Raw genomic sequence first — 25,374 nt, 5'->3', positions numbered from 1 at the left:
TAATTGATTTATTGACAATAATGAACTCTTTTTACGAGACGTATTCTCAGATATGCAGACACAGACCAATGGGAAATTTTAATTGGACATATCACATTGAGAAGGTATTCTACCAGTACAATACCTTCTGAAAAGGCTTCTGGGAGTGAATTAACCGGTAGAGACCCCTGTCTGGAGCCCGGTGGTCTGTGCAGTGTCATTAGCCGACGTTGTGCGATGGTGTCCAATTAATGGGGCATGCCAGCAATGGTTGGGCCCAATTTGGACAGGGTGTCCACTGAGGCTCACCAGCCACCTGTGAAACCTTTGTGTTACTGGAGAGAACGGTGGGACTCCTGCAGCATGTGGTACTGTAGCTCTGTTTTGAGTACTGTGAGAAATGGGGGATATTAGGCTGTGCTCATTTCAGGGGAAAGGCCCCGCTGAGCTCGTCTTTTCTGTCATGGTGTAGAGGTGATGGAAGTGGAGCTGAGTTGGCGATACCAAAATAAGGGAGGAGGGGGAATATAGCAAGAAAAAAAGATTATTATCCTTTATTATAAAGCCTTTTTGAAACTATTTCCCAAAAAAATGCACCAGCCAAACGAGCCAAATGAGTGATGCATCATGCAGCTGGCTGATTTGTTGTACCCTCATGTCTCTTCTCATTGAAATGAAATAAGGAAACTGGAAATGTTTGTGCTGGAAGAGCAAATCTGCAGATTTTAGTTGGTGTGGAAACAGCAAAACGGAAAATTACACTGGAAGTACAAAACACTTATGAAGCTTGTACGAGACGCAATAAGAAAAAAATGCTGACACTGAGGTATGATCTGTTACTGATTGAAAAAATAGATTATTCTCTTTTCTCATGTAGAGATTATTCTGTTTTTCCCCAGAAATTATAATTAAGAAAATTTGGTCTTTTGGTCGGTCACGAACAGTACAGCATACAGCCGTGTTGTTGCCAATGACATGCTTTGTCTGTGGGATAGGAGAGTAAAAGGACAGTAATTTATAGGGATTCAATTCATGAAAACAAAAAAATACAATAAATTACACAATTGCAATTTACTATACAATTTACAGATTGTGCAAAAGTAACACAAGGATAGGAGGTATTTACTGCTCTTCGTATGTGACAGGAGGGAGCCGCTGCACCTGTCAGTTCAAGGAGGTCATTGCAGGCGTCTGCTGTGGTTGGCTGTTTAGCAGTCTAACTGCCTGGGGGAAGAAGCTGGTAGTCTTGGTCTGTATACTTGTTCCTAAACTCAAGTAGATAATAGGCAAATCAGCACAAACTAGCATGCGTGTGCCTCTGCCCACTCTGTTTCTCTACAGTGAGTGGAGTGTGCAGCTCAGGCATTGCTAGATCCCGTCCTGTAGAAGAAGTCCGCTCAGTGTCGGCTGTGTCCAAAGTGTCCAAGCCCAGCAATGTGTTTCCTGTACAAAAGAGGAAGTGGAAGGGCAGGGCTGGGTGGGAGAGCTGATAATTTGGGCTTAACCCTTCTTCCTGACATGAACCAATCATGCTCTGACTGAGTGACCCCAGCATCATTCATGCTGGCCTGTAGTACACTCGTGCACCCCAAGTGATTCATCGCCGTCATCATCATCATCATCATCGTCGTCGTCGTGATGACATTCCTCTGTTGTTGTTTTTTTGGCCTTTAACTTGGCACATCTCCATTTACTCAACCCAACAGTATCTCTGAATATTTTACTGCAGCTTTTTTTCCCAAGCTTTTTGCTGGGTCTGGCCAAATCGCAATAGTGGCATGCCACCCGCCTGATTCCTCCAGCGGTTCCAATCCATGCTGGAGTTTCAGAAATGTGGACCCCATCAGAAACATACCATACTAAACCAAGGGGGTCTGTGTTCCATTGGGTTCTTGCCACCATTCTTCTAAGTGCCTTACTAAGTAGAGAAAAAATAAGGAAACTCTATGTGCAGTTATTACATAGCTCTGGAGGCTGACAGCATTCCCCACCTCAACACTGTGCATGCGAAATGTTCTAATTCACGTTGCAGCTGAAAAAAATAAAGTGGAAACCAAACATCTTATGTTATACAACCATAATTCAGGTTGTACTCTGAGACTGAAAGGAATGAAAACTAGAGCCGGTACAGTCCATCAGAGCACAGTGAGACTGAGAGGAGTGTCAGAGATCTGTTATTTTCCATCGGTTTTAACCTAGAGTCCATCAGATGCAGCCTTCAGCAGGCTAACCAAAGGAAGCACTGTGGCCCCTGCTCTGGGTTGAGAAAACTGCAGCAAGTTAACCAGCACTCGGTATCATATCATCACCTTGACCCCTTTTAATACAATGTGGACAGAAATGCAATAAAATCTACTGTTATTTTTAGGAGGTCTAGTCTCTATTAAGAAAGGTTTTGAGCACTGCATAGTGAGATCTAACATAAAGCATGTTTAGTATGCTAAAACGCTATTTTGTGCGCAGTTACACCAGACTTACAGAGATGTCCAGTTAGTGCAAGAGCAGGACGTACTGCACTATATGTAAAACTGCGCACATCAGCACGATAACCGCAAAGTGAATTACTCATGTTACCACTCTCAAGCATTAGAAAAATAGGGTGCAATAGAAAACTGAACTTCGGAAACACCTGTAAGGGGTAACATTTATTTTCAAGTAAAATAACTAATAAAACATGATATACACGTGAAAACTCCATATTATAATCCGTATTTTGTGTTACAGACATTTAGTTGCTTTAAGACACAGCAAGATATCCCGTAACACAAAGAATAATGCGAAAATTGAAGGTTTCACTGAAATAAAACAGTGGCGATTGTGTGGAGCAGTCTGAAGAGTTTTTAGAAAGTATTTTTTTAACATAATGTATAACCTAGTGAATATAATTTCACCGTATACCGTACACAGTACTGTACACAGTACAGTATACAGTAGATAGCGGGGGAACATAAATTGGATGATCTGTTGTGCTGTTTAATTGTTTTTTCCTAACTTATCGTGAAATCCTTTTGCAAAACAATACAATCGGAAAGAAAATACAGTCTATTGGCAGTATCGGCTTGAAAATGCAAAGGTTTTTATTTACTCGTAAGTGCACATTAGCCTGTAATTTACAGATACATTTACGGTAGCCACAGTTTAACGTTTGCGTAGCCATCATTTCTATCCCTCTCATTTTATTAAACTGTTTTGTTGAAAGTATTACAGTAAAACTGCTTGGTTGACGTCGTTCTTCACCATCTACAGATGCGGCGGCGGCGGTGTTACCTGACTGGTTGCTAAGAAACAGCATTTATCTCCTTAACCACCAGGACACACTGACCTGCGGAGCGGTAAAAACACGCGATTTCACCAGTTTTCAACCCGGGGACTTACAGTACCGTTCGCGATTTAACTACAGTACCTGGGGAAGGCAGTTTTAAACGGCGAATTAATTTCGCCCACATTCTTCTCGAAACTTAAACTGTAACTGCACAGACACAGGTTGCACCGGTAAATAAACTGCGTTTCCTTCGGTTTCACATTTGGTTTTGCGAATGCCGAGTTAGTTTTAAATGCAATGGTTTTGTGTCGAGATACGATTCTGAAAAAAAGTAATATCTACTGTATATCTGAAATAAGAATATTATTAGTTTGGTAAATCACATTAGCTTAAAGGTCAGGTTACAGATAGTGACGAGTGAAACATTATAACAAGATTAATGCGTTCACATCAACATATAACTATAAAATATATAAGTTTGACATTAAGTAATATAAGGTACACAAAGTATTTAATGTAATTCGGACAATGCGACCTTTTGACCTCTAGCACAGACACAATCTCACTGTACACAACCGTTTATAAAAATACAAGCTCAATAAAGACAACAGCAGAATACGGATCTGTGCACATAACTATTGCATGAACTATATATAAAGACTTTTTAGCTAAATTTCTCTAAGATTTATTTGACATTTTAATGGGAGGCCATGACTTATGAGTCTGCTTCTGTTTCCCAGATGCAAATACTTTAGAAATGGCTAAATCATATTAAAATATATGGGGATTCTGATAAAAGCATTTAATTTTATAGTTGGTACAGTAGGTGCATTTGAATCCTTGGTTTGTCACTGCTCAGACCATAAAGGTGCTCAACTTTCAGTCAGTAGGTCCTGTCTGTAATGATTAAATCTTTATCACTCATTCATATATGCTAAATTTGAATTGACAGCTAAAGAATGTGTTCATTTGACTAAATACTCTGGACACGCTAATGTAGAAGTCTTAGACCTACTGATGAAAACAGTAGTCATCCTTGACTTTGGCTGTGGTGTTGCACCAGGGTCTAACTGTACAGTATTTTGAATTCACCTTTTGACCTTTTTTTTTATTAGGGAACCACTAAGAAGCAGACGCTATGCAGCAAGCAGTGGCCAGACCCCAGCGCCCCCAGCCAAGTGACGTAGAGTCGGCTCGGGGTGTGAACCGGCTGTGGGGGTACCTGCAGGAGACTGGACTGCAGAGTGGCATGGAGGCCCTGTGTGCGGAGGTGCTGCGCCGGCCCCAGCCTCCCTTCAACCCCTACCCTGTGTTCATGCAGTGGGCTCGGTGGCAGGCAGAGAGGTGAGTTAGGTCTTGGAGTCTCCGCTTGTCTGTAGGCCGGCTACTTTTAAGACAGGAGCTTTGTTATGCAGGCAGCTTTGTGAAAATCGTGACTAGTGGGACAGTGAAATTAAGTGAAAAGAAATATAATCAGTGGGGAACAAACCATAGATCAAGAGTACCTGGCAGGTACATTCCTAGGCATTCCCAACCCTTTTTAAAGAACCCTTCTGCCATGACAGGTTGAAGCAACATAATCTCTTTAGTCTTGAGCAGAGACTACTATGGGTGTGGAAAGGGGGACCTGATTTAAGTATTCAAAATCTTCAAAGCTATTGACTGAAACAACCCAGCGAGCTTCTTTCAAAGAAGTGAACTAGAGTGGCAACTACATTTGAAATACATTTAAGGTTGAGAACATCTTAACATAAAGGGCTGTGGGAGTCAGGAACAAGTTCCCAGTCCTGTTGTTGATGCTTTTCAGGTGAAAATTTTGAAAAGTAACAAGCTACACGGGCCAAATGACCTCCTCTTGCTCGTCAGCTTTATATTCTTACGGTGCTACATTGGCTAAGTGTGACCACCATGTTCATGTGCACGGCGCTCATGATGGTATGGCGATTAAGATCCAAGGAAGGACACGTGAAGCTATTTGGTGTTTACTGTCTGGATGTCACAGCTCTGCAGTACCCTGTTTTCACCATACTGTACATATATCTGAATAGGCCAGCAAACTTTACAAGCAATCTGCATTGTAGCTCCCAGAGCAGTCCTGGTACTGGTGACCCCCCCCACACACACACACCATCCCACGTTCATTAGATAACTGAAGCCTCACTAGATTGAAGACGTTGCTTCTTAAATTGAGTATTTCCACTTTGTTTCTTGTCACAAGTTTGGAACTTTATTTCTCATATACAGTACAGTAAAATACAATAGCTAAAGCTCTAATGTGTTTAAAAGCTGGGAACAAACAGTTCAGATCAATCTTGTTAAGTCGAAGAAGGGTTTGATCAGGTAACTGAGGGCTCTCCTGGAACAAAAGCCAGTAGGTGTGTGGGTCACAATTCTGCACTTTTTTAGTTTTTAAAACTTTATCTAAACTCATTTCCGATTAATTCAAGATTTAAAACACACAACTTGCTTGGAGCTTTTAACATCTTGGAAAGTGAAACTCTGCATTCCACATTCCACATTCCACATTTTAAATTACTCTAAAATGAAGTATTGGAAAGGTTCACCATACTGTCCCAGTATTGTCAGATCTATCTGATCCCCTGTGTCTGTCCAGCTCACTATTACTTCTATTGATTTTTACTGGACAACTCCTCAACGCTTTTAAGTGTACATGTTTCCTTTCTCTTTCTTTCCAAATTAACAGCTGGATATTCAAAATTAAGTGGTTTTAAAATGCAAAATACAACAAGTTTATCTCTGGAACTGTGGCAGGTGTCTTGTATTAACTCCAGGATCAGGCTGTCTCAGTCAGACACGGAGAAGAAATTCAGGGAAGATGTCACCTTTCCCACAACCCTCACTGCTGTTCGATATATTGCAGGTCAGTTGTGTGGGCCACACCGGTTTACTTTTCTTACTCATGGAGGTTTTAAAGCAACCTCAACAAGATACTCATTTTGGAGAGCAGAGGGTTTTGCTGATACAGTGCATTTTGTTCAGCAGAATCTCTGCTCACTGTTCATAATATTCATCCTTCACAAATCGCTCCTGACACTAATGTATATCTCTAGACTAGATTTTTCTGTCAAACATTTGTATTCCAGGGTGCATTAGGATGACAGATAAAATATAATAATTCCCAGCCAGTGTTTTGTTGCTAAAATGCAACGTTGCACAACAGCATCCTAACATTAAACGTAATGTGCCATTGTGCAACAAAATCCTGTTCCTGCCTTCTTTTTATCCTTTTCAGCCACACTCATCTCATGACGTGAAAGACTGGCAGGCTGTTGATGCTTTCTGGTTGCCCTTATAGTTTGGGTGATTCAGACACAGGAAGTGCAGATCTTTAGCTGTGGTTTTATCTGTGCTCTGGGAGGACACAACACCACAAAGTAACCTGATGTTTTAAATGCAGTTCCTTGACTTGTCATGCCTTCTAAAGAGTACAGTACAGTAGTTGCATCTCTCTTTTATTCTCTGAATGGTCATTCCTCAGGGGCTAAAGGCTGCTCCCATGTCTGGGGACTTCCCAGCATCCTCCGCTGTGTTGACCCAGAGAAAAGCAAGCACTTTAATTGGCTGATTGATGATGTGACCCCTTCGCTTTCAACCCTGAGTCACAGCAGCCCATACACAGTGAGTCTGTTGTTGTTTTGCTCTTTCTAATTAAGATTAAGGCTATTCATCTTGTTTTTTCACAAGAGCAAGCCTAATGTTCACTTTCCCATGAGGGCACAAAGCAAGCTATTACCTTCAGTCTAACAGCGCCACATTCTCCATTTCAGATCCAGGTGCTGGCTGCTCTCACAGGCCTCTGTGTCTTTACTGGTACGCTCTTCCCCCGTCCCTTCTCATTGGACATCCTCCAGATTTATGTAATTGCCGGCCCAGATGCCCAGCGCGCTCGTGTCCTCTACGCGAGCTGTGTCCGCCGAGATGTCATCAGGACAAGCCAGAATGGCCGCCATCGTCTGCTCAGGTCAGAGGTCATCCTGCTGAGAAAAGTGGTGGGCAAAGTGACTGTATCACCCTTTCACTTTTCCACTTCTGCCTGCTTCCCATTCGCTTTTCAGGAAGAGGTGATGGGGAGGGGCCAGCTAGGAAATATTTTAAGGATGTATCCGCAACCTCTGTCCTCTCCTTGTTGGCACTGATGCTAAGAAAAAAAAAATTCAGATCCTAAAGAACAGGTCCCTTGTGTACTATATCGTGACTTGTCCAGCCTCCCTCTGGCCCATTGTATAGGTCCTGTTAGATGACCCCTAGTTCAGTGCTGTTTTCAGTTCCGGAGATGATTCTGTTTTTTTTTTCTGGGATATATTAATTTTTCCTTGTCACAATCAAAGAACTGCTTGTCAATACTTTGTCCAAGACCTAGGAATTTCATCTTTAACCTGTTCATTAGGGGCCTTGTTTATTGACAGCAGTATTAACATCATGCTGTACTGTATATTCTGGTTTTGTCAGTTTTCCGAAGCTGAGCAAGGCTGGATCTGGTCAGTACTGGTAAGGAATGCCTACAGTATAAAGAAATTTAGTTTTCTGCTGTAAGTGATGCTGTTGGATCAGCAGTAGGGAGTTCCTTCCGGTCATTAAAAATACCATGGAACTGTTTGTAAAATAGGCAGGTAAACCCTGGTGTCTTGGTTAATCACTGGCTTGTACAGTCTGGTATTCTTAAAGATCTCCCTTAATTCGACTGGTGAAGCATTTTCTCACTTTATTCACCATCTGATTTGCTGTGTAGGGGGGCCACTGATGCATTACAGCTGCTTCGCATCATCTGGGCAGGTACCAGTGGGCAAGTGGGCAGGTGCACTTCAGTGGTGGATGTAGTTAAGGCCGAGGTTTTCCTTTAAGCATATTTATTATTTAGCTGAAGAGATGCATATATCAATTTCATTATATACCTTAAGTATTTTGTATGCTTTCTGTGCATTTGCAGTCTTTTTTTCAGCTTCTTTTCTGCTGCAGTTTTGTCCACCACAGTGCTGAACCCTTTTTGTGCTCTTTTTTTGTGCATTGCGGATCTAAAGCTGTTTATGAATGTGACAACCTGCGGAAGAGTTTACAGCCTTTAACGTGTAGTAGTTCAGGTGGAGAGCTGCGTCAGCATGCGTAGGCTGCAAAGGAACAAGTAATAGGTTAATTCCGTGCTGAAAAGAGAAGAAAGAAAACACAACGTTTCCGCGATGGAGCCTTCTTCAGGTGTGAGCATTAAGGGAGATCTTGCTCACGGCTGAAACGTTGTGTTTTCTTTCTTCTCTTTTCAGCATGGAATAAACCTATTACTTATTCCTTTGCAGCCTTTAACGTGTTTTGGTACCAGTTACTATCAAGTCAATGCTGGAAAAATGCAAAGCTTTGATAAGAGATAAAGAATGAACCCATGTTACCAACTAGTTTGCTGACATTTTCAACAGTGTCTAATAAATGTTTGAAATTTCAGTCTATTTCAGAACTTTACGGTATCATATTAAAGCACTTTATGTATCATAATCACTGTGAATCAGCAATGAGTGTGATCACAGAAAGCCCTTGTTTATACAGAAATTAACATTCTCATTTCACTTTGATAAGTTGTTTTTTACTCTCCTTTCAGAATAATTGTTCCAACGGATATCAAAGGAGGATATAAAGTGTTCTCCAAGGTATTTTTCTCATTTACAAAATCTTTCTCGTCCATTGAAACAATTAGAATCTTTGGATCTAAATCAACTGATTGATCAGTTTTTGCTTAATATAACAATTACAAGAGGAGGCCATTTGGTTCATCTAGCCTGATTGGAAGTTAGTAATTCATTGATCCTGGATACATTATTCCATATTCCCACGAACCTCACCAAGAAAAAGGTCATCTCAAAGTGCTTTTCAACGTCAGGGCAATACAATTATGAAGTCAAAGCTTAGGTAGGTGAAGTAATCATGTTACATTGTAAAGTTGCATGGTTTGGCATGTGTGTGAGAAACCTGTTGATATCAGAATGGCCTGTTATAACCTGCTGAACTGAGAGTTTCTAGGACCAGGGTGAAGCTGCACTGTGTATTAGAATAACATGACGTCTGCATTACAGAAATGATATTAGGTTATTTAGTAGAGAAGCTAGAAAATTTGACATTTTTGGCTTTTGCACGCTTACTGAAAATGTAATTTATATTCCCATACACACCTGTTTTTCTTATAGCTGTATGTTATGCACTCGTATGGGCAGAAAAAGGTTGTGCTCTGCTTGAATAAGTAAAGCTCCAACACCCTATTTTATCATACTGTAGCTAGTAAGCAAGCGTTCTTCTCTCACAGCGCCCCCTTGTGTTCCTCAGGAGGAGGTTGCTTCCCAAGGATCAGAGTTTGAGGCTGTCGTGGAGAGGTCACTGGACACCCGCCTCCCAGTGAAGGTGGAGTGTGTGTGGAGAGAGGACCCGGTGGGCAGTTCTCGCCAGGGGGGCACTAAGGCCTACACCCTGATTGCCATCCAGACTGCTGACAGCTTTGGGGAGGAGAGGTGAGAGGGCAAGGTCGCATTGCCAAGGAGGGTGGAGAGGCACTGAGACAGAAAATTTAAGCCTCACTTGTGCTATTCAATCATTCAAATTAATTTTCATACCATGCTTACACATTTTCTGTATGTGATTACAGAGCCCAGTACTCGGGCTCATCAGAGTGCTAGCTGATCGATTTTAGGGATACAGTTATGCCACTGCCTTGACTGCCAACCCCGAAACATTGAATCTTGGTATTTACCAAGATTTATGAATTCTGCAAATGACGAGTACAGTTGTTTTAAATCTCTGTGCTGTCTGGCTATCCACATTGAGTACCAGAGCGTAGTCATTTACAGACAAGATGCTGTGCATGAGTGAAAGGCAACACACTCGATTCCATCAGTATCCCAATATTAACTATTTCTTCTAGTTCTAACTGAGATGCAACCCTGTAGATCATGTTACTGTGAGACAACCATCTCCTCTGTGCACTGAGGGCACTGGTACTCCTGTCTCTGTGAGTTTTGTTCTGTTGGGACCTACTCATGAAATACGCTTATTTTAGTTTAAAAAGTGCTTGTTAATTCAATATTCATGTGTTCTTACCTTGGCAAAATCCTGCCCACGGTTATGATCAACCTTTCTTATCACGCCATGTCTGGTTATTACAAATCCTGTGGTCATCCACAACAGAGCAGCTGTCTCTGAGCCATCTGTGTCAGTTTGAACTACAGCTGTGGGACTCGCAGACCCTTCAGAAAGAAAACAAAGGCAAAGTTTTGTTTGCTGTGCTGTGACGCGTTTTTATTTTTGCTGGCCACATGGAGCAGGGTGCTGGACTTCTCCGACTGCCCCCTGGTGCACCTCTCCTCCAGCCTGTTTCCACATCAAGCCCACGCTGAGGCCTACACTCGCGTGTTCCTGCCCAGAGGACCACACCCCCCAGGCCCACTCACAGGTGAGACGCCAGCTGGGCCTTTTACAATTTAACTGCAGTTCTCCATTACATTTTCCACTGTCTTCCTTGTACAGTGCTTTCTTTTCCATTCTACTTTCCTCCTCAAGAGTTATGATAGTACCACAATTTACCATAAGGTTTATGACTCTGATATGCCACTTCCATAAAAAATATTTGTGTGGTAATGCACAATCATGGTATTATCTGAGTTTAATTACACTGTAAGCATGGTAAAGCCTTTAGCCTAACTAAAAAAAAATCATCTTGATTTAACACAGCTCTTCTGCATCAAACATGCAGCTGTTAACATTGGGGTGTTGGAACTCAGTGCTGCTGATGGGGTCTCAGGTAGGACAAATGGAGAACTTGTGTAGTGAAACTGGAACTAGGATACCGTTCATGCAGCATTGTTGCCAAAGACTCTAAAAGAGGAAGCAGCTCTTCTTAAATCATGTCTGATCTGCTTCTCCAGGGGGCAGTGCAGGTACCCAGGGTGTGTTCGCTCCAGTGCGGGACTGTCTGATCAGGAGGCTTGCTGCCCTGCGTCTGCCGCAGGATGCCCTGCCTGCGGCCCACCTCTGCGTGCTGCTTCTCCTGCTGCCGGAGACGGCTGAGCCTGGGCCAGCGAGAGGCCAGGCACAGGACGCCCCTTTGGAGGTGAGAGAGGGAGACTGCTCTCTCGATTACAGAATGCATGATTTTTCCCCGTTTCAAAAGCATGTGGATTTCTTTTTAATTTTTATTTGTATTGAAGTTTTAGCTCTTAAAAAAACTTTCAAAAATCTTGTTTAATGCCTGTAAATACTCCTTCTTGAAGCTGTGTTTTTTTAGCTGGCAAGTCTGTTCAGCATTCAGTCTTGTGTTGCATGGATTGGGGTCTGTGCTTTCAGATGATTTAACATCTGTTTGTGATCAGCTGTGAATAGGCGGCATGAAACTCCTTAAGCACTAACTCCTCTACACCCCCAGGGGCTCGGGTGATGAAGGCACTACTGCCAAGCAGAGGTTGGGCTCTGTGATCTGGACGTCACAAGTTCAATCCTGGGTCTTGCCATCATGGGAATTCCTCTGCTGGCAGTGCTCAGCTGGGTCAGCGTCACTGGGGGGGTAGGGTTAGGAATAGGTGGCCAGGGCTCTCTCAGCTAAGTGGCTGTAGAACACAGACCACTGCAACTCACGGTGACCTCATATCCATATCACCTCTGGTCAGCACTGAACTTCACGTCACTCTATGTTAATGCAGTGCTTGTAGCTTTTCTACTGAAAAATTGCTTGATTGGATCTTGAAGGAGCCTGTCTGCTCCCATCATGTTCTTCATTCGGGTACAGAACTATTTTAAATCTGATTTCTAAACTTATATTAAAAAAAGAAAGGCTTCCCTCTTTTCCTCAGGTTGTCTGGTTTTGCACAGAGCATTGCACTATATTTAAGTCAGTTGCCAAATTAAGAGGTAAATATTTGTGTTGAATAATGAAGGTGTTTTTTTTTTGCTACCAGTCACTGTTTTAAATATAAAATAGGCATTAAAGTGCTTTCTGTTGTTGTACACTGCTGTTAATGGGAAATCTGCAGAAGCTGCTTTGTGGTGCGTGGCAGCACTACAGTGTGATTTCACAGCATGGTATTCCCATCAGACCTTGGGACAGATGTATCAGTTCCTGCATGGCTGTGCTGCTCATCTTTGGGCTGTACGGCATCACGCTCGCACCCTCTGTGGAGTCCTGGAGTCACAGCCCTGGGAGGTGAGGTAGCACACCGACTGAGGCAACCACTGAGAATCCAAAGATAAAGCACAGTCCAATCTTTAATTTCAAGCAGTTATCCTCTTCTTAGTGATTTATCTGAGGACGTAATTAGCAAGCTCTTGTTCATATAACAGGTTTAATGTAATATTTAGAAAGAAATGTGTTGTGCCCCTCAAGTGAGCAGAGCAGAACAGCATCGAGAAATAGAAATATCAGGTGGCTAGAATCAAAGATAACACCTACGCTCTTGATCAAGCTTTTAACTAGTCCTTAGAAGAGGCTTGCTGCCAGTAGCAAGAAAAGCTTTGTAGCACTACATTCTTTCCTGCTTTGCTAGTGAATGAGGTGGGCTGCGGACAGGATGTCCTCGTGACTGGATGTGATAATGTGTGTGCTGCTCTTGTGGCAGGCGGCTGATGCAGAGCTGTGTGGTGCTCTTGCGCGGAGGGTGAGAGGGCTGATGTTGGAATTTCTGAGCCGGGCCGTCCAGGAGGGTTTCTCCAGCGATTCCCTCCTTCATGCCAGGATCCTGAGCGGCAGGCTGGAATCTGTGTGTCTCCGACTGGAGCTGGGCCCCAGTCAGGCAGGGCTTGATGAACTGAGAGAGGTGAGGATGATATAGTCACTCTCATTGTCTCCCGTCACATTTCATTTCAAAAGATGTGACTGACTCTCCCAAAACTTTTCAGAGATTGGTTTTTCCAAAAACACAGACAGAAAGACTATGTAACATTTGTAGTTTAAGTAGGGAGCTGCGTCAGCATGCGTAGACTGCAAAGGAACAAGTGGAGATTTATTTCATGCTGAAAAGAGAAGAAAAGAAACACAACGTTTCGGCTGTGGAGCCATCTTCGGGTGTGTAGCCTTCTTCTTCACCCATGTTTCTTTTCGTCTTTTTTCAGCATAAAGTAAACCTTTATTTGTTCCTTATGTAACATTTGTACAAGTTCAAGTCAAATTTGTAAAAATTGCTGGTTTTGGCTCTGTATAGTGTCGGTTATACCTTTAGAAAGTATTTCTTAGTTAATTTGGCTGACATAACGATCCAAGGCAATTTTCGTTTGATAATCGGTATACTGTATAAAATAAAATATTGCGAACTCACCTGAATTTACAGTGTACATTAGAGAGTGCTGTGAACGAACTCACTCACTGCTGGATACAGCCGACTATGACACTGAATATGTAAATAAAGCATATTGTACTATTCTCAATAATAATATGAAACAAAATCCTGTGACAGACAGGTTCTGCTGTCTCTGCAATGTGAGATGCCAAAGAAGGATGAAGCTCTTGGTGATCCCTGATGCATACCACGACTCTTTCTCCCCACAGTGGTGCTCGTGCAGCTTGGTGCTGGAGTGCCAGCTGCTATCAGACTCTCTGTCCTGCCTACCTGTCCTCGCTGACATGAAACAGAAGGCAGACCGAGCCGCGGGACAGCAGCCAGGAGACAGGGAGCCAGAGGTAACGTTGAGGGACACCCACCTGCGACTGCAACTTCTTAAGATTCCTGTTGGTTATTTGCCTGACTGATTCCTTTATCTCTGAAGTATAAACGTTTATATAAACAGGTCACAGGACCAGCAACATGGGACAGTAGCAAGTGCAGACATACAAGAGCAGTGCAATATTATGATGAGTCACCAGGTGTGCAGAACAGTATTCTGTATTGCACACACTTATCACAGCTTTGTCCCATGGCAGGACCCCAAAGAGACTCCTGAGATGTCATTGGCATTCTCGAGGGATCTGCTATACAACATGGAAAGCTGTGTTGACCTCTCCCAGGGTGCAAGAGGACCTCTCGGAGGTTTAGAGCTGCAGGCCAGTCTGTCACAGGTGTGTTCTGTACTGCAGCTGGTGGGTGAAGCTTTTCCATCTGATATAGACATTTTCAGGTGAGCACCATCTAAATACACTATTTAAACCAGGTGTCAAGGTTTAGGCAGTAAGCAGGATATAAACTAAGATCCCATTACGGATGTATTCAAATAGCAAATAGTTGAATTCATGTTACTTTATTTGTGTATTGACATATGTTTTTACTTTTCTGGGCTATGATGCACATACAGTAGTAGGCCAAGATATAAATCTTGAAAGTGTACTGACAGTACAGTATGATCAAATGCAAAAATGGGAAAATGATTTAGTGGTCAAAATACTTTATGTAATGGTTTATGCTTAATTGCTTTGCTTTACGTGGTCCTGATGGACTCCTGAAGTGTGTTTGTGGTGAAGGGCTGCTGGAGGTCTTTGCCCCAGCCCAACACGCTGAACTGTGTTTGCTGCAGTACCTGGTCGACTGTGGAGTGGATCGTTGCTGGCAGAGGTGCCTGTGGACGGTGCTGTCGGCCTCCCCCCTGCAGCCCAACCCCTACCCCGTTTTAGTGGACGAGTTCAGCAGGATGGCTCTGAGGTGAGGGATGGCGGAGTGCATTCTGCTTCTGAACTTCATTCTGCACAGTCTTCGTCTGAAGCTGCACTGCTCTGTACAAGCAGGTCCTTGTCAGTGCTTCGATACTTGCAGAGTCCTTCTACTAAGAATGCTGCATGATCAGATCTGGAATGGGGTTGTTATGCTTGTATGAAGCAATTAATACTTTCCAGAATGTTTCATCTACCTTAGAGGGATTCTGAAGCATGTTCTGTAGCATGGACACTGCTAAGTGACAGCAGAACAGATCCTGTTCTCCATTTGTTGCAGAATATTTGGTAACTCATCCTGTACTTATTCCTCCAGTGAATGTAGTCCTATCCTTTCATACACATTGGACTTCAGAGCAGGAGTCTTCACTCCTGGCCATGTGCTAGGAGATTTTTTTAGTCCAGTGTGGTATTATAGGTAACCACCAATTTCTAGACTTGGAATCCAAGACTTGGATTTGATTGTGAGCTGTTAAGTCGATTTGTCAAAGTATGTAATTTAGAGAACATCTGGAATCAGAAATCTTCAGATTTCCTTTACTTGAACAATTACTTGCTTAATAAATCAGTTTGTTTACACATTTTTCACATCTTCAGAAGTCAGTGACTTAAAGCAAAGGACACGGGACACAAACTTATTATCTTCTGGCATTTGTTAATCATGAATTATTGATTTGAACAAAGCTAAAGTACATAATTATGACTCATTTTTTCTGGCAAGCATAAAAACTAGCAAATCACACCTTTATGATTTTTATTTTAGTTTTTTTGTATGTGCACGTTTCCCACAGGGTGGCGCTGTGGGACAGGTCTGATGCCCAGATCCTCAAGCAGGTGCAGCCGGGCTCCTCTAGACTTACAGACAGGGGGCAGCACCTGTACTGCGGCCCCGGTGGAGAGGGACATGGCTTGGAGAGTGCCCTGAGAGCCGCCCACCTCTCCCAGCTGCAAACTGTCCTGGGTCAGGCCCTCACACTGGTCTGCCAAGCAAGAGCTTCTGGGAGTTTCGAGGTAGAGGAGGCCCACTGTTATCACTGTTTTTGCAGACAGAAGCAATATTATTGTTTCTAATTATTTTAATGAATACAAAATAATAAAAAAAGTATGCTGTGGTAAGTTGAAAATTAAAAATGTGCTCTATCCATAATAACACTTTTGTTCAATCTTACTGCTGCAGTTTGGCACTCCTCAAAGTTTAGATATCTGCATATTTATAAGGGTACCTTTTCAGCTGAATAAGACCAGGAAATGAAAAAAAAAACCTCAATTAAGTGATAATAATTAAGATCACTGTTTAAGTGAAAGCCAGGATCTCTTGAGCTGGCTGGTATAGCCCTTAGCCAGAGCACCTAGACCCTGCCTGCCCCAGTTTCTGACTTCCCTGTGGTCTGGTCAGGTGAGGACAAGTCTGGCTGTGCTGTCCCCTGTGACCTGGCTTGGCACGCTCTGTCCCTTCCTCAGCAGCCTGGAGGTGACTGAGTTCTGCTACATCACTTCACCTCCTGGTGGCCTTACTGAGGTACTGCAGGCATACTCCAGACTCGGTAAGCAGCAGCCAGCCTGTGAGCAACAGACGTCTGTCTAAATTCCTAAAAGGCTCATTCTCATTGCTTCAAGGCTCATTTTTACTTGTACTTTTTTACAGCACCTGGTAATTTAAAAAACAGAATTCAATTAGCATGCTTCAATGACTTTGTTAACAAAAAGCATGTTTTATTCTATTAAGCGCTTTGAGAAGGCACCATTAAAGGTGCTATATTAAATAAAGCTTACTATTATTGTTCTGGTTATGGCTGGGAGTTGTTATCTGGTAAGGGAAATACTAATATTAAATCTCTCCTGTTATGGAAGACAAAACAGTGGGAGAGTATATTAAAAAAAACATTTACTACTGCAGTAATATTATTTCCTGATAAAATAATGTAAATTGTAAAAGGCAATGCAAATATCATTAAGTCTTATGAGAATTTCTGTTCAGGGTTTTATGAAAGCAAATGATTCCTCTTTTCCAAAAACAAGGTTAAACATGGTAGTTAAGCTGTGGCCTTGCTGGGAGCGAAACACCCTGTGTTAGAAGTATTTCCCCTTGAATACTCGAATGATGCAGCCGGTGTATCTGTGCAGTTCTTTCCCAGCTGATGGAGCTGGGGCAGAGGGAGGCCCTGAGTCCGTACGAGGTCCGCCTGAGCCGAGGAGAAGTGTGGAGCCCGCGGAGCGTCACCAGCTTCCCCTCCGCCTTCTGTGAGCGCTTCATTGAGGACCTGCAGGACGGGCACGCTGTGCGCCTCAAGGTGACTCCCGCAGTGCAGTATCACACAGTGTGCTAAAGTTAGGGAGCATTTACACTGACTTTATTATTTGTAGATATTTTTCTTCCTGCTGACATAAGTAAAAAACATGTTGTCACCGCTGTGAACTGTAGACAGTCTCTTGAGTAAGAGACTGTGATGCCCCGAGGGTAGTGGTCGCTACTTGGGCACAGACAGGCGTGCCCAATTCTCCAGACGTGCCCCTTTTTGCCAGCTGGGGAACCTTTTCCGCACCTGTACACACAGCCCCTGGCATAGACAAACTGGGCGGCTGCTCCTCAATGGGCAACAGAACCTATTGTTAATCGTCACGTTCAAATGTGAGAGAAAATTTCCCTACTGCGTCTCTTTCTGTTGCTGCTGTGGATGATCCTATTGGAAGACCGGGCAATAAAATGACAAACCACGGTTGAGTATGTAATGATTCTGAAGCGCAGAAAAGAAGAGCGGGATAAGAGATCTCAAAACAGAATTGTTTATTGCTATTTATGCTTTTTATTACTTTCAGTGTTAAAATACATCATCTCAAAATGTGTGCCTTTTATTTCTTATGTGTTCTTCAGAGCTGGTTAATACAAGTTTTCTAGTTATATAATTAATGTAATTGTTCTAAGTAGTAAAATAAGGTTGTGTTGAGAGCTGATAAGAGTAGTGTATGTGCCAATCATGATCTGGAGGGGCCCCTTTCCAAGGTCTTGCCTAGGGCCTCCATCAAGCTAGCGCCGGCCCTGTGTACACGCCCTGACCTCCAACAGCGGTGCTGATTCCCAGATCCAGAGTCTGTGCCACTGCTTGGAGTCCCTCACGTCGCCAAGCCCTTCGCTCGCGAGTATCCGGGCTTGACGAGCTTCATCTTCATGACAAGCTCCCAGCTCCCACCCACCCACAACACAGAGCCTCCTTCTCCCACTCCACTCACCACCAGTCAGCCCTGGGACTTCCAGGTCCGCCTCCAGCCGCTAGCGCCCTCATCTGACACCACCAGACTGGGTCTCACACACGAACTACCTTCCGAGTCTGTTCTGCACCCCTCTCCATGCTGAGATTCACACTGTCCCTCATCAAACAGACACACAACCTCTCAGGTGCCTCACTCTCACACCCCAGGTTGTGTACTCACAGCTGCTGGTGTACCTCGAACCCCTGCCCATCCACCACTGTCTTTCCACACACAAGCAGCTGCTGGAGTACCTCGAACCCCTGCCCATCCACCACTGTCTTTACACACACAAGCAGCTGCTGGTGCACCTCGAACCCCTTCCCATCCACCACTGTCTTTACACACACAAGCAGCTGCTGGTGCACCTCGAACCCCTGCCCATCCACCACTGTGTCTTCACACACAAGCAGCTGCTGGTGCACCTCGAACCCTTGCCCATCCACCACTGTGTCTTCACACACAAGCAGCTGCTGGCGCACCTCGAACCCCTGCCCATCCACCACTGTGTCTTCACACACACAAGCAGCTGCTGGTGCACCTCGAACCCCTAAATTATTCTTATTGTTCCTATTATTATTTTAAAGAATAATTCCATGCACTAGCGTAGCTGTTTTCATGGCTTTATTAAAAAAACACAAGATTTTTAAATATAAATGCTTTATTAATGCATATCTGTTGAGGTGTTTTTGGTAATACATTTTAAAGAAACACTTGCATCCTGCCACATTTTTACTCATGCAACCATCTCTTAAAGTACATGTAGATAAACAGACTTTTAACTATGCTAAAGTTCAGAAGTCTCATTCATCAAATTAATATTAACCCCATAGATTTAGGATTCTTGAAACGTTCAGAGACGGAAAGCTTTCAAATTAGAGCAAGGGGCCAGAGCATGAGAAGCTGCATATTTTATGGTTTCATTTAAAGCCTGTTTTGACTGCACACTCTCTCCACAGACCTTTCGGATGCCAGGGCAGTCAGAGTGGGATTTTGTGCCTTTGGTGAAGCACTTTGTCCTGTATTACCTCCAGGAGGGGAGCTCTGCCTGGCTCTGTTTTCCGAAACATGACCCCCTCACCATCTACCACGCCGTCTTCCAAACACAGGAGCAGGCTGCTTTTCATCTCCGCTCTGTGGGTGTGTACCGTGCCAACAACATTGGCTCACTCAGATATCATGTAATGTGTTCCGGTGCCTCATTCACCAGGATTCTTTTTCACTGGACATTGAAGATACTCTAAATAACTTCATTAGCAGGAGCACAACATGAATGAATGCTCCTGCTAATGGTTATTTAGAGCATGGTGAATATGTTTTAAGATGAGTATACCTAGTAATTTTGAAATATGATGGCACTGTGATATGTTATGAGATTACAGTTTTCCACTGCAGCATATTGAAATCCTATACTATTTTGGCATCTGTACACTATTTTGAAGTAACTGTTCTCCTGTTAAAGTATATACCACTTGCAGGTACTGTAAAGTCCATGCCAATTCGTTTATGTGAGTTCCTTTTTATTTTATAGGCTCTTAATTTCCCTTTCCTCAGTGCCTAAAATATAGTGGGTCCATTTCAGTAGCAGGAACTGTCATCAAGCTATTGTGATGAAGTGTGTACAATTGTAATAACATAGGCTGATGATGTCACAACCGGCACAGCTTGCATGACAGTTTTAATTTTGCAGCCATACACTGCACATACACAGAAGAAGATGGGAGCACTCAGTCTTCTGTTTTAAAACCTGAGGTCTCTTTTGTGAGATTATATGAGGACCTGTTCCCAGGTTGGTTTGAGGAAACCCCTCCAACCGTGTCATGTACAGTATGTAGTCTGTGGCTCAGAAAGCTATCCAAACACAAGCTCTTGGAGAACATGACAGGACTTCATCTGAATCTGCTCAGTCAGATTGCACCGCTGGTAGTCCTGGAGTTCCCCCTTGGGACTAGAGTGCAGACTCTGGAATGGCTTCTAGGGATAATCTGCAGAGACAGGCAACACGGAGGGGCAGAACTTCATGCTAGTGTGGTCAATGGGACTGAAAAGCAAGGACCGGTCATTGTCGTCGGGTCTTATCCAGAGAGACTGCTTTTGGAGATCAAGATGACTAACCTACTGGAAAAAGGCATCTATGCTCTGCCCAGAGGCTTAGCATGCAGGGAGCAGTCCTGGTTACACGACGGACAGAGAGGTGTGCTCACCTCAGCTGAGAGCATCAGTATCATCACAAAGATCCTGATAAACTTAACAGCCAGGGATGAGGAAGGGTATGTCCCTGGTCAACCCACTGTCAGACTTGACACTGGTGAGCCCATTCTCAGCAAGCTGGTTGCCTGCAATGTAATCGCCAAGCTGTACCCTATGCATGATTACTTGCTTCTTGTAGAACTGCGGAAAAAGTGGCATGATGGCATGTTCTTGGCTTTGGGGCAACCTTTGAGAGAAATCCAGGCCTACTTTGGGGAAAATGTTGGCCTCTATTTTGGTTTTTTTGGTTATTTCATCCGGGCTTTGCTCCTCAAGTCCATCCTTTTTCTATTCCTGTATTTTTTTCCCATACAATCAAATGCTAGACTTGTCTTCTCTCTTTTTTTCAACATCCTGTGGTTCAGCCTCTTCCTGGAGGGGTGGAAGCACCGCCGAAACATGTTAACTTTGGAATGGGGGACTTCAGAGAGAAGGGAGGAAAGGCAAGTAGCTGTAGGTGGCAATAACAGAATCATGGGAATAAATCTCACTTTTGGGCACCAGAAGATCATTTCCTTCTCCAGGGAACTTTACTTCAAGACTCTTCTCCTCTCCATTCCATTTGTGGTCACCAGCTTGTTTGTCTCTGCAGGCCTAATTGTATTCTACATCCACCTGGAATCAATAGAAAGCAAATATCATTTCAGGGAGAAAAGCTGTTGTGGTGTTCCCCTCTACAGCCTTCCGGAGGTGTCCCTGACAGTTGCCATGCTGCTGCTGAACAGGGTATACATTGAGCTGGCCAAGCAACTCACTGAATGGGAGAACCATGAATCTGATGTGCTCCACCAGAAGTCTCTAGTAGCCAAACTTGTGATCTTTTACTTCTTTAACAACTTTGGTGTCCATTTCTATACTGCGTTCTACCTGCAAGACTTGGACAAGCTCCGCAAACACATGGTGGCTCAGTTTGTGACATACCAGATCCTCTGCGAAGTCAGCCAATCCATCCTGTCGTTTTTGATGACCAGGAAGCGCCATGGCAGGGAGCTTGTCAGAAGTGGTCAGGACCAGCTACAGCCTTTGGTTCTGTGCCAGATACAGTTGCAGAGCTGCAAGTCAGTCTACGAGAGCGAGCAGGATGACTACCTTGACCTTTTTCTGTCATTTTGCTACATGATATTCTTCTCTAGTGTCTACCCCCATGCAACCATTTTGTGCCTGCTCTACAACCTGACCAAAATCCTGCGAGACTCCTGGAGGTTCTGCAGTGTTTTGCGCCGGCCCTTTCCTGGGCCGGCCACCACCAACAAGATCTGGCATCAGGCATTCGAGCGCTTTGAAGCCATCGCATTGGTGACCAATGTCGCCTTGGTCTGGGTTTCTCCAGAGTTTCACCAGTTCTTCAAGGAGTACTCTACCACGCACCTTCTGATGGCCCTGGTGGCTCTCGAGCACGTGATGTTGGCCTTGAGGAGCACGGTAGTTTCGTTGATTCTTTTCATCTCCCAGGAGGTTAGGACCAGGATCAGGAGGATGAGGTCTCACTCTCTCTAGTCTCAGCAGCAACAGTGACTTCAACATAAGTTACTGTAGCTTAACACAGCCTTTCAAGGACCTGCATGAGAAATGACCAAAAACGTAACATGCAGAATAAACCTCAGCATATTAATACCACAAGTGTCTTCGTGAAATAAAGTTTTGACTTGATTAATTCAAAAGTCTGCATTTCATTATTATTTAAAACATTTTGAAAACGTTTACACCTTCATTAACCAAAGATATTCTCCGATTTGTCAGCATGCTTGAGCCAGATTGTATCTTCCTTTTATTTGGTTAACTGAAGGGTTAACTGGAATCCTTTTTAGAAAATGAATAGTTAATGTAAAAAAAGTGCTTGGTACAAAAAATAATATAGTAACAACAACAGTTGTAGCCCTAAAGATTTTAGTGTAAAATGCAACAAGTAATATTAATGTTTTTATACTGTAGAACTATGTTTTGTTTTTTAAAAAAGTCATATTTGCTTTAATGCATCACAACAAGCCTATAAGACTTTATTGAAACTTGTGCTGAAAAGCATTACACATACATTAGACTTATGCAAAGCTGATCTCTTTATGTTGTATTAAATTGCTGAATTAATTGACATATCTTACACATATCCTTATGTCTTATACTTTCAGAGAACAGAGCCTAGAAATACATCTGCAGACATACAGAATGACCATAAGGTGCTGCTAAATACTGCTTTTCTGTGTTCTTTTTGTTTTTTAATTTTAAGTGATAAGATTTCAAACAATTCTAATACTTTGAACTGAAACTGTGCTGAGGATTTTTCAGGACTCACAAGTTCTTTTCTGCATATCATGCCCAGGACCAATTGGAGACCCTTTTAGCTGTGCCAACCTGCAGGAAGTAAAATCACTGCTAGACTCCCAGATTGCTGACAGCTTTCTGAAGAGAAAGCTGCTATTAGGATACAGGTGAGCGATCTGAAGCCTGCCAGTGGACATGGACGCCCTAGTGCTATTCTCAAGTCCTGTTTTTGCTGACCAATCTGAACCATGCATTAAACCATATACACTGTAGCTGTAGTAAACATGGCTGCACTGGTATGTTCAATGAACTCTCACCTTTCTTCCAGCACAGAACCTGACTCACCCTCTGTCTTTTACTGCAGCATATCTTAATTGCGTCGTCCTTCTCTGCAGACTGATTGCACTGCGTGCCCTGGTCACTAGCGAAGAGGGCTGTCTCCCGTCCTGCTGGAGAATGGCCCACTCTATGTGCGGTCAGCTGGAGTACCTTTGTAGCATTGGGCAGAGTCTGCAGGTCAGTGCAACAGGATAGACTGGTGGTGTCACACCCTGTGGACCTGCAAGATCCCTCTAATCTCCCAGTCTGGTGTGGTGAGTTTCAGGAGGCAGGATTGGGGTCAGGAGTGGAACTATAATTTGGGAATATTTTGGTGTCCTCCAGCACAACCAGATAAACAATACTGGTACCAGCACTCTTGTTCATGAATACACATATAGCTTTCCCCTTATTTCTATTCTTCTAATATGCATGTACTGAAGGATGTAGAGCACAGCAGTTTGAATCAGTGTCTGTTATGGGTTAAGGCACAAAGAAAATAAATTTAGTAGTACTGTGTTGCTAATGAAGAACAATCAAGCTTGTTACTTTTGCAATTTGCTGGCTAAAGCTGCATTTAGCATGTGTACAGTTACCTAGGCTGTGTTTACCTTGAGAATTTAAAATCACACTGACTGCAGTAATTAGCACCTCACATTGAAGGAGCGATGCAGAACTTTGCCATTAATTAATATGATTATATTAACATGAGCAAAGCTCTGGCAAGCACTCAAAGAAAGTGTCTGCAAGCAAGAGAGGAGAGGAATTGTTTAAACCAGTTATGTTTTAAGATCTTACTTGCTGGTCCGAAATTAACAGCGATGTTCTTTAATTCAAACTGAATTCTTGACAGAAGTAGGTACAGGGCAAAAATCAATTGGCAAACTCCTGCCTCAGCTATGTTGGTAATTTGGTTTAATTTAGTTCATTTTTAAATCCTCCTGCTACACAATGACCTGAACAGTAGAGCAGCCTTTTTTTGAGCAGCTGTGGCACAGAATTCATATACTGTAGTTTCCCATTGAATGGATGCTTTGGTTGGGCCTGTTTTTAAAATACTCCTCAGCAAGAGCATACTGTGCTGAGCAGACCTCTTCTTCCTACAGTATGTCTTTGCGCCATCCACAGGAAGCAAGAAGTCAAACCAGAGACAGACTCTGTCAATGCACCAGGAGGCTGCAGGTGAGGATGTGAGCTGTTGTCTCTTTCTAACAGCCAGCCTTTGCAGTTGTGTGACACAAAATGCACAAACAAATGCACAAAAAGTGCATATAACATGAGTCTTAGGACTGATCAAAATGGATAGTTAAGACTGCAGCAAACAATCAGAGAGAAGATATGTGTTTTCTGATAACTTGCCCTGAATTATTGTGGTGTAACGTAGTAATAGCAGAGAGCAGTGTAGTGAACATTATTACAAAACTGGGTAAAAACAAAGCAAACAAATTAAGACCTGGGATAAAACCAAGAGTGCAAAACATACTGTATTAGTGAACATTTCGAATGGCAGCTTAGTAGAAAAATAGTCAATTTCTTTGAAAATTTTTAACTCAAAGCTGTTGTCCTACATACATTGAATTCATGAAAAATAAATCGGTCTGCTCCCTCTTATTAACTCATAGTTCCCACATTTGGGCCTGTTCTGTATACTGTACGTGTAGTGAACTCAGGTAAATCTCTATACTTTGTTTTTTTGTCTGAAAATTCCAAGTCAAATCCAGTGTCTTCCCAAAAGGCATGGGCCATAGGAATTAATAGATTCTGCAGCTGGCCCTGTCGTTCAGGCCAGTATCAACTTCACTGTGATGTTTTTCTATTTCCTGTCTTTTCCCACCCTGCTGTGCTCCCCTCAGAGACCATGCTGAGGGGCTATGTGTGGACCGTACGGCAAACCCTCAAGCACCCTGGCTGCCTGGCGCCCCCAGAGCTCTGGAAAGCTGTCAGACCAGGAAAAGGGGGTACAAACGGAGAGAAGACAGCTTGGCTGAAGGCCATCCTGGCTGTGTGTGGGACTCTTTTGAACAGCCTGTCTCGGGCCCTTCACTTCCTGTGCCCTGAGGTCCACAATCTGCTGGAGAAACTGGACACTGAGAGGCAGTGGGCAGTAAGGGCTCAGGTCCACTCTCCTAAACCAGCCCAACCAATCCCTAAGATTTGCCCCAACCTCTCGCAACCTGAACAGGACACAAAGCAGAGAGCCTACCTCACAGCTGCACAAATGCTAGACTCCTGGTAGCTCCGTTGCAGCCTGAACATGTCTAAAGGTGCATGCCTGAGTAATTTGATCAACACATGCACAGCCATTTGTAAGGAACCGCTTCCTGTTCTTAGTCCAAAATTTGCATCTTATTGATATCCACCTGTGCCCTCCAGGGTGGATGAGACATGAGAATGATATCCTCCTATAACATTCAATACAATTTGTTTCCTGACACAAGTCTTC

General features: G+C 43.3%; 1 protein-coding gene across 9 annotated transcripts; it reads left to right on the top strand.

Moving 5' to 3' along the window:
• The first annotated feature begins 1,477 nt into the window (after positions 1–1,477).
• On the top strand, positions 1,478–25,368 carry LOC107077613 (uncharacterized). Of its 9 annotated transcripts, none has more exons than XM_069195858.1 (22): positions 1,478–3,311; positions 4,357–4,585; positions 6,034–6,122; positions 6,741–6,880; positions 7,030–7,223; positions 8,847–8,895; positions 9,566–9,747; positions 10,555–10,685; positions 11,158–11,342; positions 12,321–12,428; positions 12,841–13,038; positions 13,767–13,898; positions 14,139–14,273; positions 14,726–14,850; positions 15,650–15,869; positions 16,255–16,402; positions 16,983–17,149; positions 19,064–19,244; positions 22,672–22,780; positions 23,009–23,129; positions 24,038–24,113; positions 24,785–25,368. In XM_069195858.1, the coding sequence occupies exons 2-22, from the start codon at positions 4,380–4,382 to the stop codon at positions 25,165–25,167; spliced, it is 3,279 nt and encodes a 1,092-aa protein (XP_069051959.1). In that variant the 5' UTR covers positions 1,478–3,311; positions 4,357–4,379; the 3' UTR covers positions 25,168–25,368. The 9 variants fall into 9 exon arrangements, with proteins under 9 accessions (XP_069051959.1, XP_069051961.1, XP_015204692.2 ...); XM_069195860.1 differs by lacking the exon at positions 1,478–3,311 and adding an exon at positions 3,318–3,471 and having other exon boundaries at positions 7,114–7,223; XM_015349206.2 differs by lacking the exon at positions 1,478–3,311 and adding an exon at positions 3,318–3,471 and having other exon boundaries at positions 10,558–10,685.
• The last annotated feature ends 6 nt before the right edge of the window (positions 25,369–25,374 follow it).

Source organism: Lepisosteus oculatus, chromosome 11 (genome assembly GCF_040954835.1).
Source record: "Lepisosteus oculatus isolate fLepOcu1 chromosome 11, fLepOcu1.hap2, whole genome shotgun sequence".
NCBI lineage: Eukaryota > Metazoa > Chordata > Actinopteri > Semionotiformes > Lepisosteidae > Lepisosteus > Lepisosteus oculatus.
Note: the sequence above shows the minus strand (reverse complement) of the source record. Positions and strands in the feature narration are given on the sequence as shown.

Excerpts from the sequence above, each read along its gene's own strand:
- LOC107077613 (XM_069195858.1), top strand. The coding sequence starts at position 4,380 with ATGCAGCAAGCAGTGGCCAGACCCCAGCGCCCCCAGCCAAGTGACGTA. Across the intron at positions 10,686-11,157 it reads CCCCCCAGGCCCACTCACAG|GGGGCAGTGCAGGTACCCAG; the intron begins GTGAGACGCCAG and ends CTGCTTCTCCAG. Across the intron at positions 16,403-16,982 it reads GCAGGCATACTCCAGACTCG|TTCTTTCCCAGCTGATGGAG; the intron begins GTAAGCAGCAGC and ends GTATCTGTGCAG.